Source organism: Lissotriton vulgaris, chromosome 4_1, assembly GCF_964263255.1.
Source record: "Lissotriton vulgaris chromosome 4_1, aLisVul1.2, whole genome shotgun sequence".
Classification (NCBI taxonomy): Eukaryota; Metazoa; Chordata; class Amphibia; order Caudata; family Salamandridae; genus Lissotriton; species Lissotriton vulgaris.
In genome coordinates, this window is record NC_141691.1 from 1,398,602,493 (window position 1) to 1,398,629,641 (window position 27,149).

At 42.0% G+C, this 27,149-nt stretch overlaps 1 protein-coding gene across 1 annotated transcript in view; it reads left to right on the forward strand.

The window, feature by feature from the left end:
• Positions 1–27,149, forward strand: part of LAMA3 (laminin subunit alpha 3) — a 1,118,674-nt gene that overhangs the window by 824,426 nt on the left and 267,099 nt on the right. Inside the window, exons 38-39 of the mRNA XM_086917979.1 lie at positions 8,527–8,667; positions 8,996–9,157. Coding sequence (XP_086774105.1) covers positions 8,527–8,667; positions 8,996–9,157 — 303 coding nt within the window. The remainder of the gene's footprint in view (positions 1–8,526; positions 8,668–8,995; positions 9,158–27,149) is intronic.

The following is a 27,149-nucleotide window of genomic DNA, read 5'->3' on the forward strand; positions in this document are numbered from 1 at the left end:
TCTGCCAAACGTCTCGTACAATTAGGGCTCGTACTTTGTAGCACTCCATACCTCTGGATTTTTTCTGATAAAATAGTTGTCAGGCGGGACCTATATTTCTTCCTATAATTCCATAATTATAAACAGCATACTAAAAATGCCTCTTCCCTTTTTTTGAAATCCATTTTCAGAGGAAGAACAGGTTAAACAGGACACCTGATTTGTTACTCCTTAGGTAGATTTTGATTATGCCTCAAAAGATCTTGAACCTTCTCTGTCTTTCATCAGTTTCAGTTTTTTTTTTATCTCTTCTGCCAATACTGCATAAGGCTTTGATCCTTCTTCTTGCACTCAAGATGGTCCTGTAATGGGATGGCAGCTTCTTAGGCTGAATTTTGTGATGCTTCGGTCAATGATATTTACAGTGCAACCTTGTGGGCAGATCTTTCCAAATGTATACAACATGATCGGCTCAAAAGAGCGGTGGAGCAGAGTTGGGTTTTGGTCCCATAGTGTTACATTCCATAACTGTTCATTGAATAGTAATTTGAATAACTGATTAAACTTCAGTGAGATTGATGTATCCATTCTCACATGTTTATTTTAGTTTCATGTTGATCAGGTTGTGGACCATTTGTAGCTTGGCATGTCTGCATAACATAGTAGGGAAGGGGACAAGAAGTGCCCAGGAGGTAATGACCAAGTTACTTACTATTATGGCCTTTTCCTGGTCGCATTCCTTAAAGCCCCGTCTTTCCCTCCAAGTTTTCTGGACTTCCAACTGGATTTATTCTTTGTTTGCTCACTATCTTCCTTAAGAGTTTAAGAAAAGGAAAAGAAAAACAAACTTGAGATGCTTTGAGGGACAATGCCCTCACATAGTAAGAAATAGGATGAGGAAGATGACCTTAGGAGTAATGAAGATTACCAGTAAGTAATCAGGCAACTTAACCACATAATCCTCACAAGGTTTTGTTTAGCAGCCAAGTGTTTTCTTTATCGGGGTACAGTACACATGGTTTATCAGTGATCATCATTTAAGGTTACTTCAGAAATACACTAGAATTACATTTTCGTAAATGTTGATGGTGAATGGAAATTAAAATGTAATATCTTATTGATTTAACAATGACTTCACAAGTATGAAATACCTCTGATTTCTTTGACAGGAAAAAAACAAGTAAGGCTCATAGTTCTTACCCAGAGAGAAAATTGTCACAACACAAAAATATAAATAACTGGGCATCACTTTCGATCATGAAGGATCTTATTTTGATCACAAATTAGTTTTTAGAATACAAAGCTACTTCTCTGGTTTATATGTTCAAATCCCTACATGCTAAAATGTATCCCTTAAGCTCTTGACAAAGACAATGAGAAGCACATAAAACCAACTTTGTTTTGTGGCATAGCTGCGCTCCTAGACACAATAGCACTTTGCGTAAATACAATGATTTGTGAAATCCACAGAAGTATTTTTGGTCTCCCACCAACCACTTCACCAGCGGTAATCAGTTTGGAGTTGGCTTTTGCAACCAAACCCTAGTAAGATTATCATAACTATTCAGTATCATGCATAGTCAAGCAAAGTAAAGCAGAGAACATTCTATGAGTCCTTACCTTTGGGATGAAATCAACTGCAATAATTCAACTGTTCAAGACCAGTGGTTTGTCCCTTTACAAAAGGCGATACCACTTGACTTAGAAGAAACATGGGAGAGCAGGTTAAGCCACTCTCTTTTGTAAAATATTGTAAATAAATCAGGATGAACGTTGTCATGGAGGATGAACAAAAACTTTTTCAGCAAACTCATGCATTGGACTGTCAGTAACTCTTACATTCAGAGTGGTGAACAAAACCAATCTCTTCCATGAATCAAAACAGATTTTGACAAAAGATGTAGGCTCTGTGGTTTTGGTTTGAAATCAGCACTGCACATCCTTAGCGCCTGCCCTTATTTAGATCAGCAATGAAGGTCATAGTTGAAACACTTTTGTTTATCTTTAAATATTTGCACCTGACAACAAGCTCTAATTCTTTTTAATTCTACATCGGACATTGGAGCCTGAAATGCTGTTTTTATATGCACAACCTGGCTCTGTATTTTTGCACAATGTACTTATCTTTGGTATTAGTGGAGCCCAAAAAGTCTATTTAGTAAACATGATTTAGTTTGCACAGTGCCACAATTTAAGTCCAGAAGATAGGGTCCTGGTGAAGAAACAAGTCAGGGAGAGCTCTTTGGAACCCTGCTGGTGTGGCCCCTTTCAATTCATCCTTGTAACATACACTGCTGTGAAATGCAGTGGTCACCTGAATTGGGTATATGCTTCATACACCAGAAGAGTGAGAGAAGCTGGTGAAGAGGTGGTGACAACAACCACTGATCTGCAGAATCAAACTCCAGTGAACCTGGAAAGATCATAGGGGGAGAAGAGTGTATCCAAGTTCCTTAAAGTCAACCAGAGACAAGTGCTGGGCCTGTGGCGAATTAGCCAATTATAACCACTCTGAACCAAGGTGAGGAACCTACTAGTGATTACTCAGAGCCTGATAAAGGGCCAACCACTGCAGCAAGAGGAGAGCTAAGAAGAGAGAAGTGGCCAAGGAAGGGTAAAAGACTGAGAGCTGTTGTGTCAGAGGAATGTGTCCCAGAGACAGTCAATGAAGAAACCAAAATAAGAAATCAAAGTGACAGTGATGGTGAACAACCTGTAATCAAGAGATCAAGGAGAATACTGGGGCCTAGTCGACGGTACTCAGCTCCTAAATGGACATACTTTGCTAAGAGTGGGCCTGACTTGAGGACACATGAGTCTGAGGATCAACGGAAGGTACTTGAAAACTACCATGAATAGGGCTACCACAGTATAGATAATCAATTTTTATTTTTGACTGTCTCGATTCAATTGAACTGTACAGCCAACCTGAAACTTTGCCAAAAAGTATTAAACTTCTTAGGGCCCAGGCTCCAGTACAAAAGTAGGGTTGTCTTTTTTTTTTAGAAGAAGCTGATGTAGAGTTAGGGATAACTTCAGAATGTAATTGAACATACTCTTTGAACAAATCAATGTTTTGCTGATTTGCACAAGTAAAAGATGGCAAAAGAATTTTGTTCTGCTTTTTGATTTGTTTGTGTTGCTTGGAATCTGACTCAAGACAAACCTTGGTGTCTTATTCACCAAACGAATTTAGAGTGATATTAACTGTAGGGGTATTAGACATAACATCCTTGTGTGGTTTTCCCCCAAACCTTTTGCCTTCACTTCTCCTGTTTTACTGTATTAGTTTTTTTTGGCTTTAGGATTTTGTGCTCACTCCTCTAAATATTAAAAAACTGTCTTACACCCACTTGGCATGTTTAATTTACTTATAAGTCCCTAGTAAAATGATACTACCTGTACCCAGGGCTTGTAATTGAAATGTTACTTGTGGGTCTATCGCACTTATTGTACTATCCACTTAAGTAGCTTTTTAAACATGTCTCAGGTCTGCCATTGCAGACTGTGTGCAGTTTCAAATTGCCATTTCGACCTAGCAAAATAAACCAGGCCTAAACCTTCCTTTTTAATACATATATGTCACCCCTAGTGTAGGCCCTAAATGGTCCATAGGGAAGGATGCATTTTATTAAGAACGATAGACGAGTACTTTTAAATGTTATATGTCCTGGTAGCGAAAAATGGTTTAATTGGTTTTTCACTACTGCAAGGCCTGCCTCTCACATAGGACAGCGTTGGGTTGCCTTATTACATTTAATAAGTGATAACCTTTGCTTGGTAACAGGTAGAAATTTCATATTTGGTGTCTAAGGAATTGTAATTTAAAACCCTCTTTAATGGTAAATTTGGATTTTAAGTCTCAATTCTGAAAATGCCCCATTTAGAAAGTTGGTATTTTCTTCTCCTATCCATTCGGTGCCTATAGCCTGTATCCTGGGTCACATAACTAGGTGTAGTTGGCAGGTGGCCTTTGTGTATTCCTCCCAGACAATATCAGAAAGGGATACTGGGTGTTTTGTCGGATTGGCCCTCCAGACCTGATGGGAGAGGCAGAGCTGCCACCTACCACACTTGCACTTCAAAGGAGCTGCCTCAGCACACACACAAATACATTTACACTAGACTTATGTGACTCTAGACATCCTGGGACCAGGGAAAGGTGAAAGGATATTCCAGAACCAGATGCTTGGGGAAGTCTAGATGGTTCTCCCACTTCAAACTGCCTCGGGTGTAAATATTGGACCCTCAGACCAACTCTTTAATACACTCCTGAACCTGTGCATACTACAAAAGAAGGACTGCCCTGCTGAAACATGACTGTCCTGCTTCTTGAGGCCTGCCCTGCTCTCTGAGAATCAAGACTGTACCGGCTTCTTCCATCCCAGACAGAGTGACTTCAAGGTCAGGTGTCTGACCTCCTGTTCAGAGCTACAAGGACACAAAAAGTTCAAGAGGCCTCCCTGCAATTGCCCTGCTGACCTGCTGTACCGGACCTGCCTAGACCTACAACCAGACCTGCCGGAACCCTGCTGGCCTCTGTTGGAGTGAGTTCTTGATCCTAAAGAGGTGCCTCCCCAGGTCCTAGACTTTTGGCTGGCATTAGTTGAGATCCTCCTGTGAAGAAAAGGAGAAATCCTGATGTTTTGGTCATTTTGCGACTGCGAACAAGGCTGTTCACGCCAAAATCTCACAGCCCTCAATGATTGCCAACGCGAAGCTCCGGTGGACCCAACTCTGCAAGCTACAGTGTCCACCAGCAACGCAAGACCATCACTTCAAACTACAGCATTGACAGCCCACAGTGCCAGCCAACACAAACCTCCAGCAACGACCAACAGTGACGTCCCACCAGATCTTTGCACTACAGGAGTAACCATCTGCACCATCCGATCTGCTCTTTGTACTGCAGCAATGACCATCCATAACGTATCTCATTCTCAGCCTCCTCGACCACAAACTGCTCTTAACACCGGACTTTAAGAAGGTAACTTTTCTGTGGGACTACCCTGGTCCCTGTAGCCACCCACTCTCCCTTGTGGTCAGCTTGAACTTGTGCCTTTTCCCCGGTCTAGCACGACCAGATAACCATGAGTGGTGCTTTGTGCTTTTGAGTACTATAGTTACCTAAAAATGTGAAATTGCATATCTCTAGTTCTACTGATTAGATTATTGTCATATTGGTCTACTTTTATTTATTAAATTTCACTCTGTAGTTCTACAATGCTGTGGGATTTTTTTTGTTGATGTTTCACTTTATTAATGTGTTGTGGCTGCATAAATACCTTACACATTGCTTCTAAGTTGGGGAACATCGTTTACGACGCGGTTTTTACACCGCAGTGCCTTTACCCCGCAGCTATTACAACGCAAGTCGTTACTACGACTTGCGCTGGATGGCACTGTGGGATAAGGAATCTTGCAATTTTATATTCCAACACCTTCCCTACTGCTACGGGGATTGGTGCTGGAATATAAAATTATAAGATTCCTAAATCCACGCCCTACAACGCAAGTCGTAACGACTTGCGTTGTAAGACTTGCGTGGTAAAGGCATGCGTTGTTACAACATGCGTTGTAACAACGTACATCCTTCTAAGTTAAGCCTGACTGCTTTTGTGCCAAGCTACCAGAGGGTTAAGCAACAGGTTAATTTAGGGAATTTTTTGTGGTTGACCCCAACAGAATTGTGGTTTTTGCTTGAGTAGGGTTTCACCCCCCCCCCCCCCCCCCCCCCCAACCAATAACCCAATTTCTTACAAGAGGCAAATGTCTTAGTCATTTTCATGATTGGTCTGTTAGTTGGCTTGAATTCTTCTTTTGAGCATCCTTCCATCATAGCTAAGTTTAAATATACTCACCTAGGAAAACAGTGTAAATTTAATATGGCGATTTTACATAGAGGCGGTTCGGAGGGAAATTTTTCTGATAATATATTTTCAATACTCTGAATGAATACTTGAAAGTTATGTATGTGCATGACTGCTACAATTGCACCTACCTACCTGCATCCAACCTGGGAAGGTGGAGACATACCATAATTTTTCTCTCACTTACTCTCTGTCCTTTAGTATTATTGTTAATCGTTTCTAACAGAAAGGTCGTTTTGAGTATTACTTTTCTAATTTTGACTTGCTTTTTTATGAAGTGCCTATGTATAAACATTTGAATCCACATTATAACCCTAGATATAACCCTAGAAATACTGAAAAGGTGAAAAGCTATTTTAAAACTCTCACATAGGTTGATGCTCACCACTTTCCTAAGTAAAGAATTTTATGTTAGTTGATTGAGAAGAATTTTATTGAAGAATTGGTAGACAGAAGGAAAGGAATTGAGCTTGAGACAAGGAGAGAAACTAAGGGTGAGTGGGAAAAAGAAGAAGAAAAACTAGAGACTGTTGGGATACGTCCAAAATTGAATTTAGATTGGGAAAAAGAGGGAAAGCTATATTTTATGAGAAGGAAGGAAAAGGTTAGAACTACTCAGATGGTGGGCTAGAGTGAACGTGTACAGAGATTTGAACATTTGAGTGATCATTTATTTTATGAAAAGGATCCTCTTGTTTCAAGAGTTTATTTGTGCGGGTAGAATGCTTATTTTCAGCTTCCTGCTAATTGGATTGGCAGCTGCCATCTTGCTTTAGTGTTTCTTAAGGTTCATCATGTAGATGAGATGGAGGATAAGAAATGAGAGGTTCATGAAAGAGCCAAACATAGTGATCCTCAAGTAGTTAGTGACATCATTGGGTCTATGATTCTTCTGTAGGAGTAGTGTTCAGAGACTAGAAGATTAGAAAGCTTTCTACATTGGTGGATCGTGTTGCCACCAACTCAGCTTGGGCGCCTACTACTTTAAATACAGAGCCTGCAGCCATGAGAGTAATGGTTTAGTAGAACAGGCTTGCATTAGAGATCCTATTCGCGAAAGAGGACGGAGTATGTTGAATGTTACACACCCAACAGTGTTGCACATATGTGCCTAACAAAAGTAGTGAGATTAACAAGTTTATTACTAATACTACCGATGTTTCAATTTTCTTGCATATACTGGGACCACAATACACTTGCTTCACCACTGTTATACAGCACAGCAAAGCACAACAAAATAACGTAGCATAAAGGAAAATAACAATAAAACAAAACAATTAAAGCTGATTGCAACAAAATAGCTAAAACTTAATGCAGCCCAACAGCCACTTTAAAACATAATAATACCAATATTAAAAAATAAAGCAACCAAAACAACACAATAAATGAAATAGAACAGAACAAATATGCTCAAATATTCTTGCTATACATTACCACGCCGCTCTGACGGTCTCTCACTAGCACACACCCTACGCATGCACAAAAGCAGAGCAGGGGGCCGCACCTTCTTGTACCTGGGCCCTAAAGCCTGGAATGAACTCCCACAGCACATCAGAGCTTCCTCTTCTCTTTTACACTTTTTCAAGAAGCTGAAGACCTGACTTTTCGAGTAAGCTCCTGTGGTTGGCCTCACACATGTGCTACAGAGTGCCTGGATACCCTCATGGGTGATTAGCATGCTATAAAAACACCAATAAAACATAACATAACATAACCTCCTCAAATCTGCTTTGAAAGAATGGTGGTAAAAGTTCTTTTACGCCAAGCCCTGCCTTACATACCACCAAGGACAATGAATTGTGCAAGTCCAAACGTTTTTCTGATCCGGCCCCCAATAATACACCCGTACCAGCAGACATGGGCACAAAAAGTGGATTTTCATGATTTCGAGGAACGTACCTGTGGAAAACGATAATACTGCTACTAGTGCAGTTTTGAAGAATTTTCAGACATACAGTCTTGGTTAGAGTGTTTATTGGTATGTTCTCTGCTGCTTGTAGGCCTTCTTACTCTGCATTCTTTCCCCACTTTCACTACTCTCTCCTCTCAACAGGAGGGTAAAAATAGGCATGTGGTGGACTGTTCCGCACCACTAGCAAGCTCCGTTGGAACTGCATTTCTACACCCTGGCTGCTGTTTGATCTAAATAGGTGGTGACATGAAGTCTAATAGTCACTCTTAAAAAGATGTTAGGCCATATACAGCTTTTCTTTCCCTCACCATCTCTTCTGGTTCTCCTCTTGGTAGGTGGAGCAAAGTAAGCGTGTTTTGGAATTATTTACTCATGCTCACATGCACCACTCTGGCTCACTGTTCAGTCCTGGCTGCCCCACTCTAACCTCAGCAGGTTGTTATAATGATATTACTCACTTGTAATAGCTCATTACAGGATAGTAGTGATATTCTTTTCCTATCACAAGTCCGTCTGATCTCAGGTGTGCTTGCAATAAGTAAATAATTGACAGGCTTTTCTAGGAATAAACATGTTGGTTTCGTTTTGCATTTGAATGTCCTCTAAACATGGATAGATTACCTTACGCCACAGCCTGTTAGGAATTGCTTTTGTGAAAGTAACTCACAACTGTACTGTTTATTAAAGAGTATGTAAAACAAAGGACAATGAGCTTAATTTTAATGATTGCCCCCATCTTTTCCACATCCTGTCTACCCTCCACAGGTCAACGTAGAAGGTTCACAATGTGAAGTGTGCCGTCCAGGGTCTTTTCACCTCCACCGAACAAACCCCAAAGGCTGCACGACTTGCTTTTGCTTTGGAGCAACCAATCAGTGTCGCAGCTCAGAGAAGCGCAGGAAAAAGGTTCGCCCTTTTATTACATTAAGAGATTGTGACTATACTGGCGTACAAAAGACCATTTAAATCTACAAGAGAAGTGCGCCGTTTCTAAGCTGCTCTTGCATTAAAAGGATTTCGAAGATAGCTGTGCATAGAAAAATATCTACGACTTTAAAAAATAAAAATTATAAAAATGTATTTGTGAAATGACCGTCAGCAGTCGCAAAGTGGTGTATTTTCAGTTGTATGCCTTTTGATTTAGTTTATAAATTAGATTTTCGAAGAACAGAACGCTGTGGAAGAGATCTCCATTTTCCACATCCCTAAATGCTGTTTCCTTCCAATTTGTCAGTTGATGGAAATGAAAGGCTGGCGCCTGGAGAGCGTGGAGGGGGTGGGCATCCCCGCCGCCTTCAACCCTGGCAGCAGCAGTGTCGTGGCCGATGTTCAGGAGCTGCCCGCCTCTGTGCACAGCCTGTACTGGATGGCACCGCCGGCGTACCTGGGAGATAAGGTACTGGCCACAGGGCACTTCTAGTTCTCATTGTGTTCCTTTATTCTCATCTTCATTTTTGTTTATAACTTTCAAACTTGTCCATTTAATTTTCTTGAAAACGTTGTAGGTCCAAATGAATATGGAAATATGAAATGAAAACAGCATTATGCTGCTGCTACTTTTGTAACAAATATTAACTTATACTTGCATGTTTTGCATTTCAAGTTAAATTCAATCTGTTTTAAATAGATTAATGTATGTTTTGAGTGCTTACTGGACATTGCAAAAGTTTGAGGAAGAAAAGTTGGTGGAGTAGCCAGAGGGCTTGGGTATGTGTAAAGATTCCAGTGTTCATTTATGGTGATATATATATATACATACACACACACACACACACATGCCCACGATGTTAAAAGCTATCGGTTTTTGCTCTTTCACAAGATTTAATGGGTGGAAAAAGAAATAATCAGAAAACAAAATATAGGCCAAGAAAAAAATGTGGAGAAAAGTTGAAAGAAATTAAGAGGGCAGGAAAGCTTACAGAATCGAATGTTGGATGGAGGGAAAGATATTGGATATGAATGAATGGATGCAGAGACTGGGGTTAGAATAATGGGTGGTCATTCAATGTTTGAAAGGGTGGAAGGATAAATGGATGGGCTATTTGAGTAGCTACACATGGCCAGCACACAGGGAGGTACGTGGATACTGTACTTATCTTTATCCAGTATTAGGGTATCTTTCATAGATTCACATGCCTTAATCATTCCCCATCGCCTAGGCGGGAGTCCTACAGTAAAATGATATACAAAAGCAGTGCCTTAGTAAGAACTGTAGTAGGCTAAAAAGACAAGAGGCCCAGAAGTCCCAAAACCTATTAGCATATCTACCTCATTATATGAAAATAACTAAAAAATAGTTCCAACCAATCAGCTGCCAGCACCCTCTAGAACCTTCCCAGCAGAGGCAGTTCTCCTCAGATTTTCACTGCACGTTGTGTAGAAGGGAGTCTCCCTGAGTGCCTACTCAGTTTCTTCACCTTTTGTTCTACAATATGTCTGACAAGAAAGCTCTCTTTAGAGCCTGCAGGACCTGTGACAAGAAGAGAGTCCATGTAGATGATCACAAGGACTGCATCTACTGTCTACATCCTAACCATATAGTTAAGGATTGTGTCTTCAAAGATATATACTTCTAAGAAGTTTCTATGGTGAAGGAATCATCGTCGAAAAGTTCCTCAAAGCCTCCGTTGATGACAACATTGATGTCGAGCTCGTCGACGGCAGTTCCCTGGATGACGAAGAAGAGCCCTTCGACGGCTAAGACTCCGTCAACGAAGAGCCTGTCGACGTTGACACCATCGACGAAGAGTCCGTCGACGTCGACACAGTCGACGAAGAGCCCATCGACGAAGACACCGTCGATGAAGAATCTACCGGTGACGACACCGTCGACGACGATGCCGTCGACGATGACACCGTCGACGACAACACCGTCGACGACGAAAAGCCCATCGACGAAGAGTTGGACAGCAGCTTTTCTTCCAGCATCGCAGGCTACGCCTGTTACTTATACTCACTTCTAGCTAAAGACCTATCACAGACAAGATTACAGCAACATCTCTCCCTTGCTACCATCGCATATCCTAGAAACATATGTGGAGGATGAGGATTCAGATGAAGATGATGAAGAGGGACCTTTCGGCATAGCTCGCCACCCTTCGGAACTTTAAATATAATGCCAAGATGAGGACGATGACGATGATTATCAAGAGCATTTTTATCAACAGGATTTATCTACGCCTTATCACAGGCATCCCAAAAGAGCACCACATCAAGGAGGGACAAGCCATCTTCCTCCTTCTTTGATTCAAGACCTACAGGCCATGTTGGCTGATTATCAACAGAGATTTCCTCCAGAGCCGTCTATTCCTGTTGTGCCTCCCTCACCGGTGATCATACCAGCGCCACTACCACAGGCGGATCTTTCTAATTCACCAGGGCAGCCCTCTGGCAATGCACCACACGGGCACCAAGATACTTCATCCTTGGACGAGGAAGGAAGGGAGGAAGGTGAATTACCCGACAACCATGGTGATGGGGATCCCTGGGATGACTACATCATTCCCATGCCTTCACCTCCTATTCCTCAGCCATCGGATTCTCCTCCTGAGGATATTGGCGGCTTCCACAACATCATGCAGCGGGCAGCAGCAAGATTCGAATTGCCAGTCACTATTGAACAATCTGACTGTTTTCTGCATGACTTTAAAGAGGGTTATAGGAAAATAACAAGAGCGATTCCAATTATAGACTTCATTTGGAATGAAGGTCTCAAAATAATGAAAACGCCTGCCTCCATACCCGCGGTGCTTCCACGGATTGAAAAGAAATACCAAGCACCTCCAGATACTCCATCTTGCCTTATAGGTCATCCAGATTCAGTCATTTCACAGGCTGCTCAGCAGAGATCAAAGAATCCGTCCGCCCCAATTTCAACTCCGCCTGATAAGGAGGGTAGAAGATTGGATCTGATAGGAAAGAAATTGTCTTCTAATGCTGCATCTTCCATCAAAGCAGCAAATTCCCTGGCAATCTTGGCACGGTATGACCGCCAATTGTGGTCGGATTTATCAGAGTTTATAGACCTCATCCCTGAAGAACGCCGTTAGGAGGCAAGAAAAATTGCGCTGGAAGGAGAACGAGCTGCGTCTGAAATTATCGATTGTGCTCTTGACATCTCTAATACCAATTTCAGGCAGCTTGCAGGGGCTGCGGATCTTAGACGCCAGGGATGGCTTAAAGCAACATCGTTCAGGCTGGAGGTGCAAACCAAGATACTGGATATGGCCTATGACGGCGATACTTTATTTGGAAAACATATAGATGACGCCTTGTTAGCTACCAAAACCGACACAGATACTGCTAAGTCATTAGGTGCTCTCCAGTACAAACAAGGATCTTTCTGAGGAACCAGAGGCCGGGTTTTTTCATCTAGAAGAGGCTATCACAATCAGCAGAATAGACAATATCAATCGCAGTAGTTACAACCTTACTACCAATCATCGTATAGGCAAGCTTCTACGGGTAGTTTCTCTCGTCAAGGCGGACGAATACGGTTGAACAATCAAGGCCGTGACTCAAACAAAAGACAATGAGTTCAGCAGGACGCCAGTCAAATATTTCCCTCTCCCTATGGGCGCGAAAATCTCAGCCTTCTTCCATCAATGCCAACAGATCACGTCAGATCAGTGGGTCCTCGACCTAGTTCACAAGGGTCACACTTTGGAATTCATAAGGAAACCACCTACGACCCCGCCCAAGGATCCCCCTCCCCCTCATCTTCACTTACTTTTCAAAGAAGCCTTAAAAATGCTTCAAAAAAATGCGATAAAAAAAGTTCCAGCTTCGCATAAAGAAAATATCTGGAGAGTGGCGCCCGATCCTCGATCTTCCCGAACTCAACAAATTTCTGAAAAAGCTGAGTTTTTGAATGGTGACGTTTGTCGAAGTGTTAAGCTGTCTCAACGAAGAAGACTTTATGGCTTCTCTGGACTTGGAAGACACCTACTTCCGTATCCCTATACATCCCAAACATCGCAAATACCTATGATTTACAGTGGCTGGCGTCCACTTTCAGTTCCAGGTTCTTTCGTTCGGACTGAAATCAGCACCAAGGATCTTCACGAAATGCCTAGCACCAGTATCTGCAGCACTGAGGTCTCAGGGAATACAAGTGTTTCCCTACCTCGATACTGGTTGCTCAAGGGTCCTTCGGAGCACAGTACAAAGAAGGCTGTCAGAAGATGCCTTCATCTCTTTTCAAATCTAGGTATCACGCTCAACGTAAACAAATCGCTGTTGCTTCCTCTCCAAGTAATACCTTTCCTGTGAGCAATGCTAGACACCATACAGTGCAAAGCATTCTTATCAGAAGATCGTGAGATAAGGCTACAAAAACTAGCAAAGTCAATCTCAAAAAGAAGGTCACTTTCTGTCCGGACATTTGCTTCTCTTCTGGGGATGTGCTCGTCTGCAATAAACCTAGTTCCTTTAGCAAGGCTCAGAATGAGACCTCTACAAGAAGAACTGCACCTACAATGGCAACAAGCCATAGGATCATTCGACAACTCCATCAGGGTGACATCACGCATGATTCATTCTCTCCAGTGGTGGTCTCTGAAAGCAAGCTTGTCTCCGGGCCTCACGTTCCCGACAACTCCCCCAGAGTTTGTCTTGATAACGGACGCATCCATGGAAGGCTGGGGGGCCATCTTCAGCACTTACAGATTCAAGGAAGATGGTCCAAACAGCACCAACAGAAACATATCAACAGCTTGGAATTGTGGGCCATTTTTCTCTCTCTGCAGGCATTTCTTCCGAGGATTGCGGGCTCCTCAGTGCTGGTCCGTACTGACAATACAACCAGCATGTATTACATCAACAAACAGGGAGAAATCAGGTCCCTGTCCCTATTGCAGGAGGCTCAGGAGCTGTGGGAGTGGGTTACAGAACACAGTATAACTCTAAGAGAAGAGCATGTCAAGGGGCTTCAGAACACTTTGGCAAACACCCTCAGCTGATCTCTCTCAGGATGTCAAGAGTGGGAGCTGGAGCAGGTGGAAAAGATTGTTTGCATTTGGGGCAAGCCAACTCTAGATTTGTTTGCAACGAGAGAGAACAGCAAATGCCTTTACTACGCCAGCAGATTCCCTCAACGGGGATCAAGAGGGAATGCCCTGTCCATGCTATGGTCAGGGATTTATGTGTACGCTTTTCCCCCAATACCATTGATACCAAAAGTGCTCCAAAAGATGAAGACGGAACATTGTAGTCTCATCCTGATTGCACCTCTCTGGCCGAGACAGTATTGGTTCCAAGAGCTACTCTTATTGTCACAGGATCACCCAGTTCGTCTACTTCCAACACTCACAATGTTGACAAGGGAAAGAGGCCAGATACTACACCCAGATCCAGAGTCGCTTCACTTGCACGCCTGGCTCCTGATTTCCTAGAATTTAAAGATCTTAATAGATCTCAGGATTGTCTGGACATTTTATCTAAATCCTGTGCTCAAAGTACAATCAAAACTTATCGCTTGAAGTGGAAGCGATTTTGTCATTGGTGCGAGACAAATGATGCTCATCCACTCCAGGCTCCAGCGGAGGATATCCTTCCATATTTGCTATCTCTAGCCAAAGCGGGACTTGTGTTCTCCTCCATCAAGGTTCACCTAGTGGCAATTTCCAGATTTCGAAAAAAATCTAGCAAACCTTCTCTTTGCTCTTCATCACTTGTCAAACAATTTTTGAAAAGGCTCTTTCGAGTCTTTCCTCCTATTCGGCCCCCACCTCCGGAATGGGAATTGAACACTGTTCTATCTCAGCTAATGAAAAGACCATTTGAGCAAATTCACAGGGCTGAGCTCAAATCTGTGACCTGGAAAGTGGCAATTTTATTAGCTCTTATTTCAGCCCGAAGGGTTAGTGAAATTCAAGCCTTCACTATTTTGGAACCCTTTTTGCATTTCACTAGAGATTACGTAACTTTGCGGACAAATCCCAGATTCATTCCTAAAGTACCGTCTCAATTCCATCTAAATCAGCCTGTGAAACTTAAAACATTCTTTACGGACCCAGTTACGCCGGCGGAAAGAGCTTTACACTCTCTCGACGTCAAACATTGCCTTAAATTTTATCTACAGAAGACAAAGGAAATAAGGCGATCCAATCAATTATTTGTCACCTATGGTCAAACCACACTGGGACAGGCAGTAAAGAAGGCAACCATAGCCAGATGGATTGCTTCTGTTATTCATGTTTGCCATGATAAAGCCAACAAACCTTTACAAAGAAAGGTCAAAGCGCATTCCACCAGGACTGTGGCGGCTTCTACTGCATTATTTGCTGGTGTTACATTGGAAAACATCTGTCGTGCTGCGAAATGGAAGAATGTCCACACGTTCACGAGACACTACTGTCTACAGTCTGCATCACAGGACGATGCAGAGGTGGGACAAGCTGTTCTTCAACATCTTCTTCATTAAGGTTAGAATTATAATGTCTCTGATGTTGCATTTATTTATGTACTGATATGAATACATTTCTATTATCTTAACTGTTAATTGTTGGATATTATTGCACAGTATAATAATGTACTATAGGTTCTTCATTTTAACATGGGTTTGTATATGTTTTGGTAATATTCAAACCTCACGAATGTATTGGGGAGTATATACACTCTGTCTCCCACCGTCTGCAAACGACACTATTGGGCTTACTGCTTGTTATTCTGATTCAGGCATGTGAATCTATGAAAGATACCCCAATACTGGATAAGAAAACAAGTTACTTACCTGTAACTACAGTTATCCAGTATTGGTATCTTTCATAGATTCACATGCACCCACGCTTCTCCCCGGCGAGACATTTCTTTATTTGGGATACCTACTTCTCACTTGTGCTAAGGAAAATCTGAGGAGAACTGCCTCTGCTGGGAAGGTTCTAGAGGATGCTGGCAGCTGATTGGTTGGAACAATTTTTTAGTTCTTTTCATATAATGAGGTAGATAGGCTACTAAGTTTTGGGCCTTCTGGGCCTCTTGTCTTTTTAACCTACTACAGTTCTTACTAAGGCACTGCTTTTGTATATATTTTTTATCGTGGGACTCCCGCCTCGGCGACGGGGAATGATTCAGGCATGTGAATCTATGAAAGATACCAATACTGGATAACTGTAGTTACAGGTAAGTAACTTGTTTTCTTCTTCAGTATATAGGCCACTGTCCTTCTCACTACCCAGTGCAGCTCACAGTTAGTAGATGCGCTGAAGAAACATATACAATCCCCTTTATTCTATGCATTGGGCCAACAAAAGAAAGCAGATGTTATAGCACATATTGGGCCTGATGTACGACCCTATTTTGCATGTGCAAACGGGTTCGCGACCCGTTTACGCATGCAAAATACAAATGGGCTATGTACTAACCCTATTTAGCGACTCGCAATGGAGACTCGCTAAATAGGATTAGCGACTTGCTGTTAGGAAGTGGCTTCCCTTCCTAATAGCGACCCCACATGCCATGTAAGAATGTTTTGCAACCGCCTTTGCAGTTGCGAAACACTGGCCGTTTACCACTCTCTTCAAGAGGGTGGTAAAGCACTTGCAAATGGGAAGGGGTCCCCAGGGGACCTTTCCCCTTTGGGAATGCATGCACAAAAATGTTTTAAGGGCAGGCAGTGGTCCCAGGGACCACTGCATGCCCTTAACATTTTTTAATTAAGAGTTTTTTTAAATGCATCCCGTTTTCCTTTAAAAAAACAGGCTGCATTAAAAAAACTGCTTTATTTGAAAGCCGTCCCAGACATGGAGGTCAGCTGATCCCAGCAGGCCACCATCCCTGGGATTGCCCGCCATTCTCAATGGGGTTGCAAATTGCGACCGCCTCATTAATATTCATGAGGCATGCAATTTGCGACTCCATTGGAAATCGCTAACAGTCAGACTGTTGTACATTGGAAATGGCCACTCGCAAATTGCCACTCGCAATTTGTCGCAATTTCCAATGGTCGTACATCTGGCCCATAGTTCTTAAGCAACAATAGTCCTTATGATGTGTAACATATAATTTAGAACGCATGCTCCTTCTCCTTCGACATGGAGCCTCCCCAATGAGGTTCTTTGCTATCACACTAGGAAGAACAACTGAGGTATGAGATAATACGCAAATGAATATGGCAACCATCAGAAATGATAATACATACTGCAGTGTCTGTGTGTCATTCCCAAATGTTAAGCCATGTACTAATAAATGTATTAAATACCTTTTTTGTGGGGGCTATTCATCTTTAAGAACGGGTTGTAAATCTTTCGCGAGACAAGAGAAGGACCATCACTCACTGAGGGAAGCTATAAGAGACTATATTAAGAACGTTTATATAAAAAACGTGTAAAAGTTGTTCTTACAGTAAATAACCAAGTGCTTTACATGTAGTAAGACCTAATGCTGAACCAGTAGAACTATTCCATGTAGGCAAATGAAAGACAAGGCAAACCGTATCAAGCAAAAACATGGAATTGTACCACAGAAGACTTAATTGTGTGTCATGATATAAAAATAACAAGCATTGAGAAAATCTGTATGTTTGCTTTTGTATAGTGCATACACAGTGCCTGACACACCATATTTATTTATATCTCAGTATTTACTTCTAGTGTGAGACAGGTCACAAAGGGCACCATTGCGATTTACAGGGTTGTAAGTTTAGGCAAGAAATAAATAGAATAAAATGGAAAGAGATGTATGTTCAAGCATGTCGACTCTTTGTAGGCTACACATGTAGGATACATCCTCTGTTTAGACAGAAAATCTTGCATACAGAAACTACATGTAGCAGCAGAGGAATCTAAAGGAGTCGAGAGACTATTCAGTTATCAGACATAGTATGCTGGTAAAACATGAACCTTTCACTATTTGGGGGTCCGAGAGCCTGTGTGCCTGGCACCCAAGGTTGGATTGGGGCCACAATTAGGGCCCGGGCAGCCAAAAATAAAAAAGTGGCCCACATTTGCACATTGCAACCTTTTACGATACACTGCTTGGTTGGGATCATGGAGCCAAATGACGGCAAATATTTGCAGTAATAGAAGTATTTTAAAGCATACAGGGCCAGTACTTAAATAGGAAAGTAACGTTCCAATAGAAAACAATATACTTTAGAAGCACAGAATTATCAAAAATACTAGCAACCCACTTTTAATTGCATATTATTCATAAATTTGCTGTTGATTTGTTGAGCAATGTCCCCCGGGAGGCAGGGAAAGACATAGACCTGGACTGCCTTTTACGCTCACCCTGGGATTTTTAGATATTCTGTTTATTATTATTTTTACAGTACTTAAGAGAGGCCCTCCAATGCTCAGAGACTGGTGAAAGGTGCATCTATTTTGTTGTGTCTGCTAGTATCGCTTGAATGTCCGACAAAGGGAATGATGTTAGTGTGTAAATAGAAAAATTAATAAAAAGTGTCACTTTCCTCACATACATGCAGTTTTATATAGCACAAACTTGGTCCAGAGGCATTGGAGCACTTTACATGGGCACAAGATAACATTAGAGATGGTCATATTAATTTTTTTACGGTCCTATAGATTGTGATTTGCCGAGAATCACAGGCTATTGAGCTGACATTACAACTTGAACTTGGTTCTAGACCACACAACCTCTCCCTGTTGACTGTATTAATTGATGTCTGGCAGACAAAGGAGAGGAAGCGAGACTGATTTATCTCTGCCTGTTCCATGGAGGGCAGGGGGTCAAAAATAGACTGAGGAGCTCCCTTGCTGACCCTCACCAACCCCCCACTACCCCTCCAGTCCGCTCCCCTGCCTGCAATCCCCTGCAAAGCAAGTGCTAATGGCTTACCATCAGCAGCTCCTTGAGGCCTCTGTCACACCTAGAGGGAGCCAGGGGGCAGACACGCCTCATGCTGTGATAGATGGAGCATCCCATTGTCATTCTGCCACTGACAATAAGCTGACCATCCTCACTTCACGTGCATGGGGTCAGGTTCAGTATATGCATGGAAAGGCGGTAACAACAGCCTTTCATGTTGTGCACCTGCGTCAGAATCTGAGATGCCTTAGTCTCATTATTAGACCAAAAACCCTGCCCACTAACTGGCCCCAGCCAGAGGCACATGGCCAATGGCCGATTACCAATCTGATGCCTCTGGCATCATTTTAAATCTTTGCCATGACCTTGTAGAAGTCTTACAACAGATTGACACTGGTTGCAAGTTCCCATGACGTCTGTATATACATCCTAAAGGTCTACTGGCTACACCACTTTATGAGATATTTGTAGATATATTAAATAGATATTAAGTGAGTTAAGTGGATACAGAAAAGAGAAGTCCCTCATACAAGAGGAATTTAATGTCTTTAATTAACGCTGCATTTAAAATTGATGAATGGTACTCAGGTGTAAAATGTTTAAGATTCTCAAGGTTCAATCTGAGAAAGATTGCCTCAGAGTGCTTTGCATTTTAAAACTAGGTATTTCTTAGAGAGCTGTGCAAGAGACACCCCAAGATGTTCATTTCCTGTGCCGGATAGTGAGGAGAGTCTGTGTGAAGGATTCTATGAACTAAGCAGGCCATTTTGTAAATGTACCTGGATGACGGCTGCCTGAGATGAGGTGAACCACAGACAGCCTTGAGTGGGGCTAGATGGACTTTAGGTACCCCTGTAAGTAGGAAATTAAATTCTCACAGGCTGATTTCAAGATTATTATTTTATGTAATGTCATCTTAAATTTCTGCTCAGTGTTGTAGCCCATCATACCCATCAGAAGCCTCATTTGGGCGTTCTTCGTTTTACAATTAGTTATTTGGGGAGGTTAAGCTTCTTAATTAAAATTATTCAGAGCGATCTGGTGCAGTTGACAAGCTTGGATTTCAAGGTAGCGAGGGAGTCTACCCAAGACTAGAGTTTCAGATAATCTTGTGTCATCCGCGTGTGGATTTCCTCCATGGGCATGCAGAGCTCTGAAATATCAGTTGCTGAGGAGCCATTTAGACATAACTGACTATCGTCATCATGCTGGAGATGTCAGATGACCAGTTCCTGTGAAAGCTCACCATGGGGTTCAGAGTAAAGTGTGAGGAGAATGAGCGCCAGAATGGAACCTTTGGACACACAATGCATTAGGATTACTGAGCTAGAAAGAGTCCTCAAACTTTATTGGCTGTGCTCGGTTGGCCAGATGGGGTAATAGTTATCTGAAGATCTTATATATAATACTCATTTATTGATACAAAATATGAAGCAGTATGTCATAATCAATTGCACTGATGTCAGCTGAAAAGTCAAGGATAATTAGCGGGCAAGAGTTGCCAATGTCAGGCGCTCTCAGGGCATCATCACTATCTCAATCAGCCTCAGGAAAGAGCCTGGCCAAAAGCCTCTGTTGAGGTCATTGAGGAGACTGCTGTAGGTGGTGGATGACTTGATGTGAGCCAAAGAACCCTACATGGACTTTGCTTTGATAGGTCATAATAAGTCTTTATTTGTTTCAGTTAATTAAAACCTTTACAAAATATAAAAAAAGAAATAATAAAACAGAGGATAATAAAAACAGCGGATAAGGACAAGAAGGCATCTAATTTCCCGCATGTAAGATCAAGTACGCAGACATTTTAACAGCAGATAACTTAACCAAAGCACAGCCGATCGCATAAGGCCATGTCAAACGTTTAGAGCACGAGTAGCTCTAAAGTGAATTAGTGCATGGACAAATTTACACGGTTCTTAAGTGCTCGGCTCAATAGTGAAATGCTATGCCTCCTTTCAGAGCATTAACTTCAAGTCATAGCAATCCAATAGCAACATCTGTTTTTAGCATAACATTTCCAATACTTGCATCTCGAATTCAAAAATACAGTTGCATTCTATAAATACTAGTCATTCAGACGAATGGTGAACAATCGTTAACAAGTTAGTAATGTCATCATTCACTGATCGTTTCATTAGTACTTTTGAGATCCACACACATCCTTTGTCTTGAACTGGGCACTTCTGCTTACAGGGATATGTCATTCAGGTGCTTGACTGCCAGAGGCATACATTTCACTTAGTGGGCAGACAATTGCAGGAGTTTCCCAGACTGATCATTTCATTGATACTTTCGAGATCCACACATAAAATGCCTAAAATTCAATAAATACAATTAAATAAAAAATATTAGTCATTCAAACGATTGGTGTACATTCTTTAACAAGTTAGCAATTTCATCATTCATTGATTGTTTGATCTGTACTTTTGGGATCTACACAGATCCTGAGTCTTGAACTGGGCACTTCTGCTTATTGGGATTTGTCATTCAGCTGCTTGACTGCCAGATGCATGAATTACAAAAAGCGGGCAGATAATTGCAGGAGTTTCTCAGATTGGCAGGCAGCAACTGCAGCTTTACAAGTTCTGAAATTTAATTGCAAGAAAACTGGCCCCAGTCGGTACTTTCTAAGTGGTATTAAAGGGATACAGATACAAATTATGTGCATTAGAGACTCCGACTGCACTCCACAAAGTCATCATGACCGTTCCATTGTACCTTGTATGCGCACAAACAGATGGAATCATCCCACACCTTAGATGTGAAAACTGTTCTTCGCTGACATTTTCAAGGGCAAATCCAAAAACCCTCAGACTCTAGATTCATTATATTGAGAGAGTAGGATTCCTGGTCGCTCTATAGCTTCACTGTCCATTGATCTAGAAATTAACCTGGTTTGCTTAGACAAGTGTCTGGACATGGGTTTTGGTGGCATGTTACTGCCCCACATTTCTTCTACTGCTAAGACATTTACTGCTGATACAAGATGCCACTTCAAATCCTAGCTTGAAATTGAATGCCAAATCAAATGTCTCAGTGTGCCAGTCTCAGCACTCCTAGCCTTTGCACAATGGGCAATAAAGTGAGATTTTAATGTTAGGCTCAGTCTAACAAGGTCTGATCCCTCTGCTCCTGTTACCCCTCGCAGTCCAAAAGCGCCAAGAAACCGCGTGGTAGAAGAGCGCTATATAAATATTTTTAAATTCAAATTCTTGGCAAGCTGAATTCAAGATGCAGGCATGCTGTTGGTGCATAGTTGGGCAGCGAAAAGCCTGCATGATAGCCACTGTTCTGGGCATGATCTAGCTAAACCACCAAATGGTCTTTAAAGGTAAAGGCTCTAAACATTACAGTTGCCATTAATTTGGAGTTTATCACTCGACAGAGCGTTGTTACCTGTGGCCGTTCATCTTGTGCATCAATTTGCAAAACCCTGCATTTGAAAGCACTGGCAGACCATGAACTCAGATTTTAACAAACTAAGTACTGCCTACTGAGTCCCTTTGCTGCAAAGCCATGCTTTTCTGTCCCCATGGGCCATTCTGCAGTGTGAAATTTTGTTTTATATTGCTGTAGTTCAGAAATCCAATGACAATCTTGACCCCTTCCCAATCCCAGGTCTCTCAAAGGTCCTGTAATTCGCACTATGGATCCTGGTAGTCACTATTGACAAATTAGCAAGACAAATCCTTATCTAGATTACACTCTACAGGCAGATCAGTTGTTACTGCTTTCTCTTGAAGGCAACATCCTCCACCAGATCAAGGGACTATCGGCAAAGGATATTTATGCTTATCCCTTTGAACACTTCAGGCTCTGAAGTATTGTTCCTCAAGTACTATTCGGGTTTCACCAGCCTTTCGTCTAGCAGTGTCTGGCTATCTGCAGTCTTTTTCAGGGCATTTACGACACCTGATTTAAAGAAGCTTTCTGGTGCATCTTTTGGTATTGGCGGAGAAACTGTCTAGGATTTGCAGATTTAATCCTCCCAAAGAAACTACCACCATACTCTCACTGGGTCAATAGTTACTTTGAAGCCCACACTAGCCAGTAGGATGTCTGTGACTGGCGCAGGGCAGGTCTCTTGTCCCCTTTCCTGTGATAGGGTAGTGACAGTTCCAGAATGTGCCTTTGTTCCTTCGGAAGATGACTCCTTCCTTCTCCTGCAGAACTCCTCCTGTCAGGAAAAGCATGGCTGTGCCGAGCAGGAAACACTAGACGCAACCGCCTCTGTCAGGGCCATTTATTTTGTTTTACAGAAACAAACTCTTACTTACTGAAAAACTAAAAAAAAAGTTTGCAGAGCAAGGGCCAAGACCACATGGATCCTGCTCACCAAACTGCACTGCCTCTACTTAATTGTCGACACTAACCCTGGGTGTAGTTCGCGAAGTAGCGCTACGCGTAGCTACGCGAAGTGCACTACGAACAACGTGAGCTACGAGTAGCACGACGCGAACTGCGTAGTATCCTGTTGGCACTGTGCAAGATGCCGTTTTCAATGATTGCACAGTGCAGACAAGCATCCAGCACCGTGCAATCATTGAAAACGGCATCTTGTACAGTGTGAGCTGTAGTTGTCTGCCACTCGAGTAGATTTTTACTCAAGCAGCAGCTTTCTCAACTCGGACTGGTAGTTTCTCATTGCGAGCGGTTGCGAGCATACATACGCGTTCACTCGCAATGAGAAACCTGACCTCCCCGCGTTGATTATCTCGCCGGCAGGTTTATTTTCCACGCTCGCGATCGGCAACTTGATGTTGCTGATCGCGAACGAGGAAAAAGTCTCGCCGGGATGTCATTTTGCTTGCTCATGGTCGCCAATTTGACGTTGAGGACTGCGAGAAAGCAAAAAATGACTGCTGCGCGTGTTTGTACTGTGCTATGTGCAATTTGCGTAGTGCGAAGTAGCGGAAACTTCGCTAGCGTAGTGCTTGCCCAGGGCTAGTCGACACTGGCACTTATGACAGCTGCCACATGGCGGCGATGTTTGCATAATTTAGAGAAGAGCAGAACAGCAATTGTTTATTAATTCAGTATGCATTGAAAAGACCTAATACCTGCCGACCGAGCTATTTTTATAGCTTTGTGGGCCTGGAATAGGCAGAATTGTCACTCTTGCAGCTGTGTGCTGGTTAGCAGTTGTGGTGTGCTGGTTAGTAGTTGTGTAGGTTCTTTCATTGGCAGTGCTGGCATGGGCAAGGGGTGGTGCAAGCTGCAGAGGCCCCCTGACTAGAGCCCAAGCACTTTTTTTTTTTTTTACAAATTAAGCACTGCAAGCAGGGGCTTCACAACAGAGAGGACGGTTCCCTGCCAGGGCAGCAGTGTCTTTGGCCTCAAGTAACCTGCTGAGCTAGTGAGTCCTGTGCCACGGCCTCCAAAACCATATTAGTGTTTCTAATTCACCTGAATCTTTAAATCGTAACAAATAAATTATTATAAGTTTAGTCTTTGCTAACTTTTTGCAAGTCGAGACTGCAGTAGGGGAATTGTTTAAAGGAGTATACATTGTTTTTGCAGCCATCTATGTGTTATTTGAAAATACATTTGGTATTGTATGTATTTATTTTAACTTGATTTATACCATCTAAGATCTGCCTATTTTTAAAATATGGATTTTTTTAATGCATATTGTAAAAGTTTTATTATGTGTTATAAACAGTTAGAGCAATGTATCACTGTTTGCTGAAGATTTCCAACTTGTAGTTTGAAGTGATTTTATCATCAGGAAGTATATGGGTGTGTTTGCAGCTGGTGATTAAGCCAGACAGAAGGAGTGATGTTCACAGTTATTTGTGTTGATAAAGGACCGAAGGAATGAGAGAAACAGAACCAGCCATCTGCAGATTGGAAACAGCACACTGCACACTACAGCAGGACCACATCAACGAATCGGGGTCCTTATAGAAAACACTTTGAATGTAGTCCAAATAGCATTATTTTGCTACTTTTGTAGTATAGCATTATGCAAACAAATTTTGACCCCTTTGGTTAGGTAAAGGCTTTTTTGCACTAGGTTGACAATGAGAAAATAAATCATGGAGCTACAACTGAACATTTATCGAACAATTATTTTTGCTAATAAATCAATTTACATGTGTCATACAGATTTTACCAAACAACCCTTTCTTTAATTGTCTAATGCTTTTAACATTAAAAATGGAGCTAATTTGCAAGGTGGAGAAACTGTTTAATCTAGATACGGTTATACCCTGGTGCATATATGGTATACTCCATTCCTAACTACAAAAGCAGCAAAATTGGTGCAAATGGATTTGCCGCGTGTTTTGCACTTGTGCAACAAGTCTGTGACGTGGCTCCTGATAGGAAACGGCGCGTTATGTGGCAACAGGTGTTAGACTATGATTTCCTCACCCGTTGACGAAAAGCATCCTGAAATAATGCAGTAGAAGCTATGTTTATGACAGCACGTCTCGTTGATGTATTGTAATGTGCTGCTGCTCGTCTCCACAAGCTGTGGGCATGTTTGAACACTCACTCCTCTGTCTAGAAATGCAAGCCCAATCAGCCAGGAAAAATGTACTGCACCAATGCCAGACTAGTTATCTTGAATCTGACGAACAGAAATAAATCCCTGTAAGAAAAACCAAACAAACATCCATTAGCACCCAAAATGTGTTTATCGGTATTATTTATTTATTTTTTAGGCTTTTCGCCTGTATTTATCAATTGCTTACTTTGTCAGAATGTACCCATATTTATTTTGTGTTTTGCAAAAAGTCAAGAAAGAGAGTAATATATGCCCTATTTATGTAGCCGATAACCGAAGACTCATAAATGGATGTTTGTCGGGTATTAACATTGTAAGCATCCATATGTGATGCAAAAATATAACAATCTGTAAATAGTAAGCGCTTCAACACCTTGCCAGAGTTTGTGAGCGATAATAATTGTAATTACAATACGGTACCGCTGTAATATAAACACATGTACACATCTGCAGCTACTATTAGTATATGTGATGCCCTTTTAACTCCCTATGTGGTCCATCTGCTTGGCCTGCCCTTCACGACTGACACAATGAAGAGTTACTCAAAAGAAGACCTAAGTCCTGTACTTTCAGGTTTTAATAATAAATACAAACAGGAAAACACGGTTTTAAATCAGCCTTTTTTGTGTAAAAATGAAAACTGGGAGTCGTATCTAACCCCTTAAGAATTTATGATGTACTCATTGCTAGACAGGGCTTTATGTAAGAAATAAAGGGGCTCATTAATATTGATAACAACATTTAGAGAAGTAAAGAGACTGCCAAAAGCAAAAGCTTCTAACCCTGGTTGGTTCAGAGATGGCTATTTTCCATATTTGAAAGCTCTACAACTGTCCTCTCACTTACCTGTCCGCGCACACACTTACAACTGTAGATGTGCCAGTAATACCAGCGTAGAGTACCCGTTGGGATTTCTTTCAGCAGTAACCTGCCCCATCAGGAAAAATACCAGTCCGCCATTCCTCAACATGATTTGTTCCAGTAATTAGTGGTTCCAGACTGATATATGTCACAATTCAGTAGACTTTTAATCTATGTCTACATTTAGGGGCCAATTTAATTCTTGCCGCTAAGGATAGTCCGTGGCAACGGCTACAGAGTATACTTACTGGCAAGAATGCGGTCTGCCTGCCAAATTTTTATGCAGCCAGACCTTAGGATTTATCACGGTAGAGACTGCTCCATCTCCACTGTGATTATTCACCTTCGAAGGCCCTGAGGAGTAAGGGTCATCGCAGGCTGACCTGTCATTCCACCCACCGGATTTAGATGGGTGGAATGACAGGTCAGTTTTCCCTGCATGTGGTGGTAGAGGCAGTGAACACTGCTAAATGCTTCCCTCGCCCAGGGAGCAGACTCCCATGGCAAGGGAAGCATTTTATTTAATTTTTTCGAACAGAAAATCTCATTTTCTTTTTGTAAAAAGCTATTTGAGACCAGCAAGAGAGAACATAAAAGCAGTAAAACGCCTCACCCCGCAACTCTCTGCAAGGAACTCTTATCACACAATTCCTTGCATGGAACTCTCCAACAGTCATGTGTTGCCATAAACCCAGCCCAGAATCAAGAAGGGTCTTACAAATTGCCTTTTACAGACCATACTGTGACTCTCTATGTCCCTGATGTCCTGTATAGCTTTACAAAAATAGCAATAACAATAGTAGTGTTAGCCCATGAAAAACTTCACTGCTATCCCAACCAAAAGAAGAAAGACCAACTCATGGAGAAAACTGTTACTTTGTCACTTGTGACACCTTCAGGCATTTCTTGGCTTTTTACACATTCCATTCTGAGGCTTGGACTTTCACTTTAAACATTGCAAACATAAGCACCAAAAAATCCTTGTGAAAAGTGCTGTTCGATACAGTGGTGGTTCATCCGCTAGGGCAGAAGAGCGTTGCCCCACTGCCCTCTGAGCAGTTAAAAATGGAAAAATAAAATGATAACAACGCAATGTTATTATTATTATTTCTCCGTAACTGCTCAGTTCTAGGTGCGGGCGGGGCGGGCGGAGCTGGGCTGTGCAGAGCATGGTGAGGAGTGGTGGGCACTTTCTAAGTGTGTGTGACAGTTTGGCAGGCCCTCTGGGGCATTTGTACTTTGCATG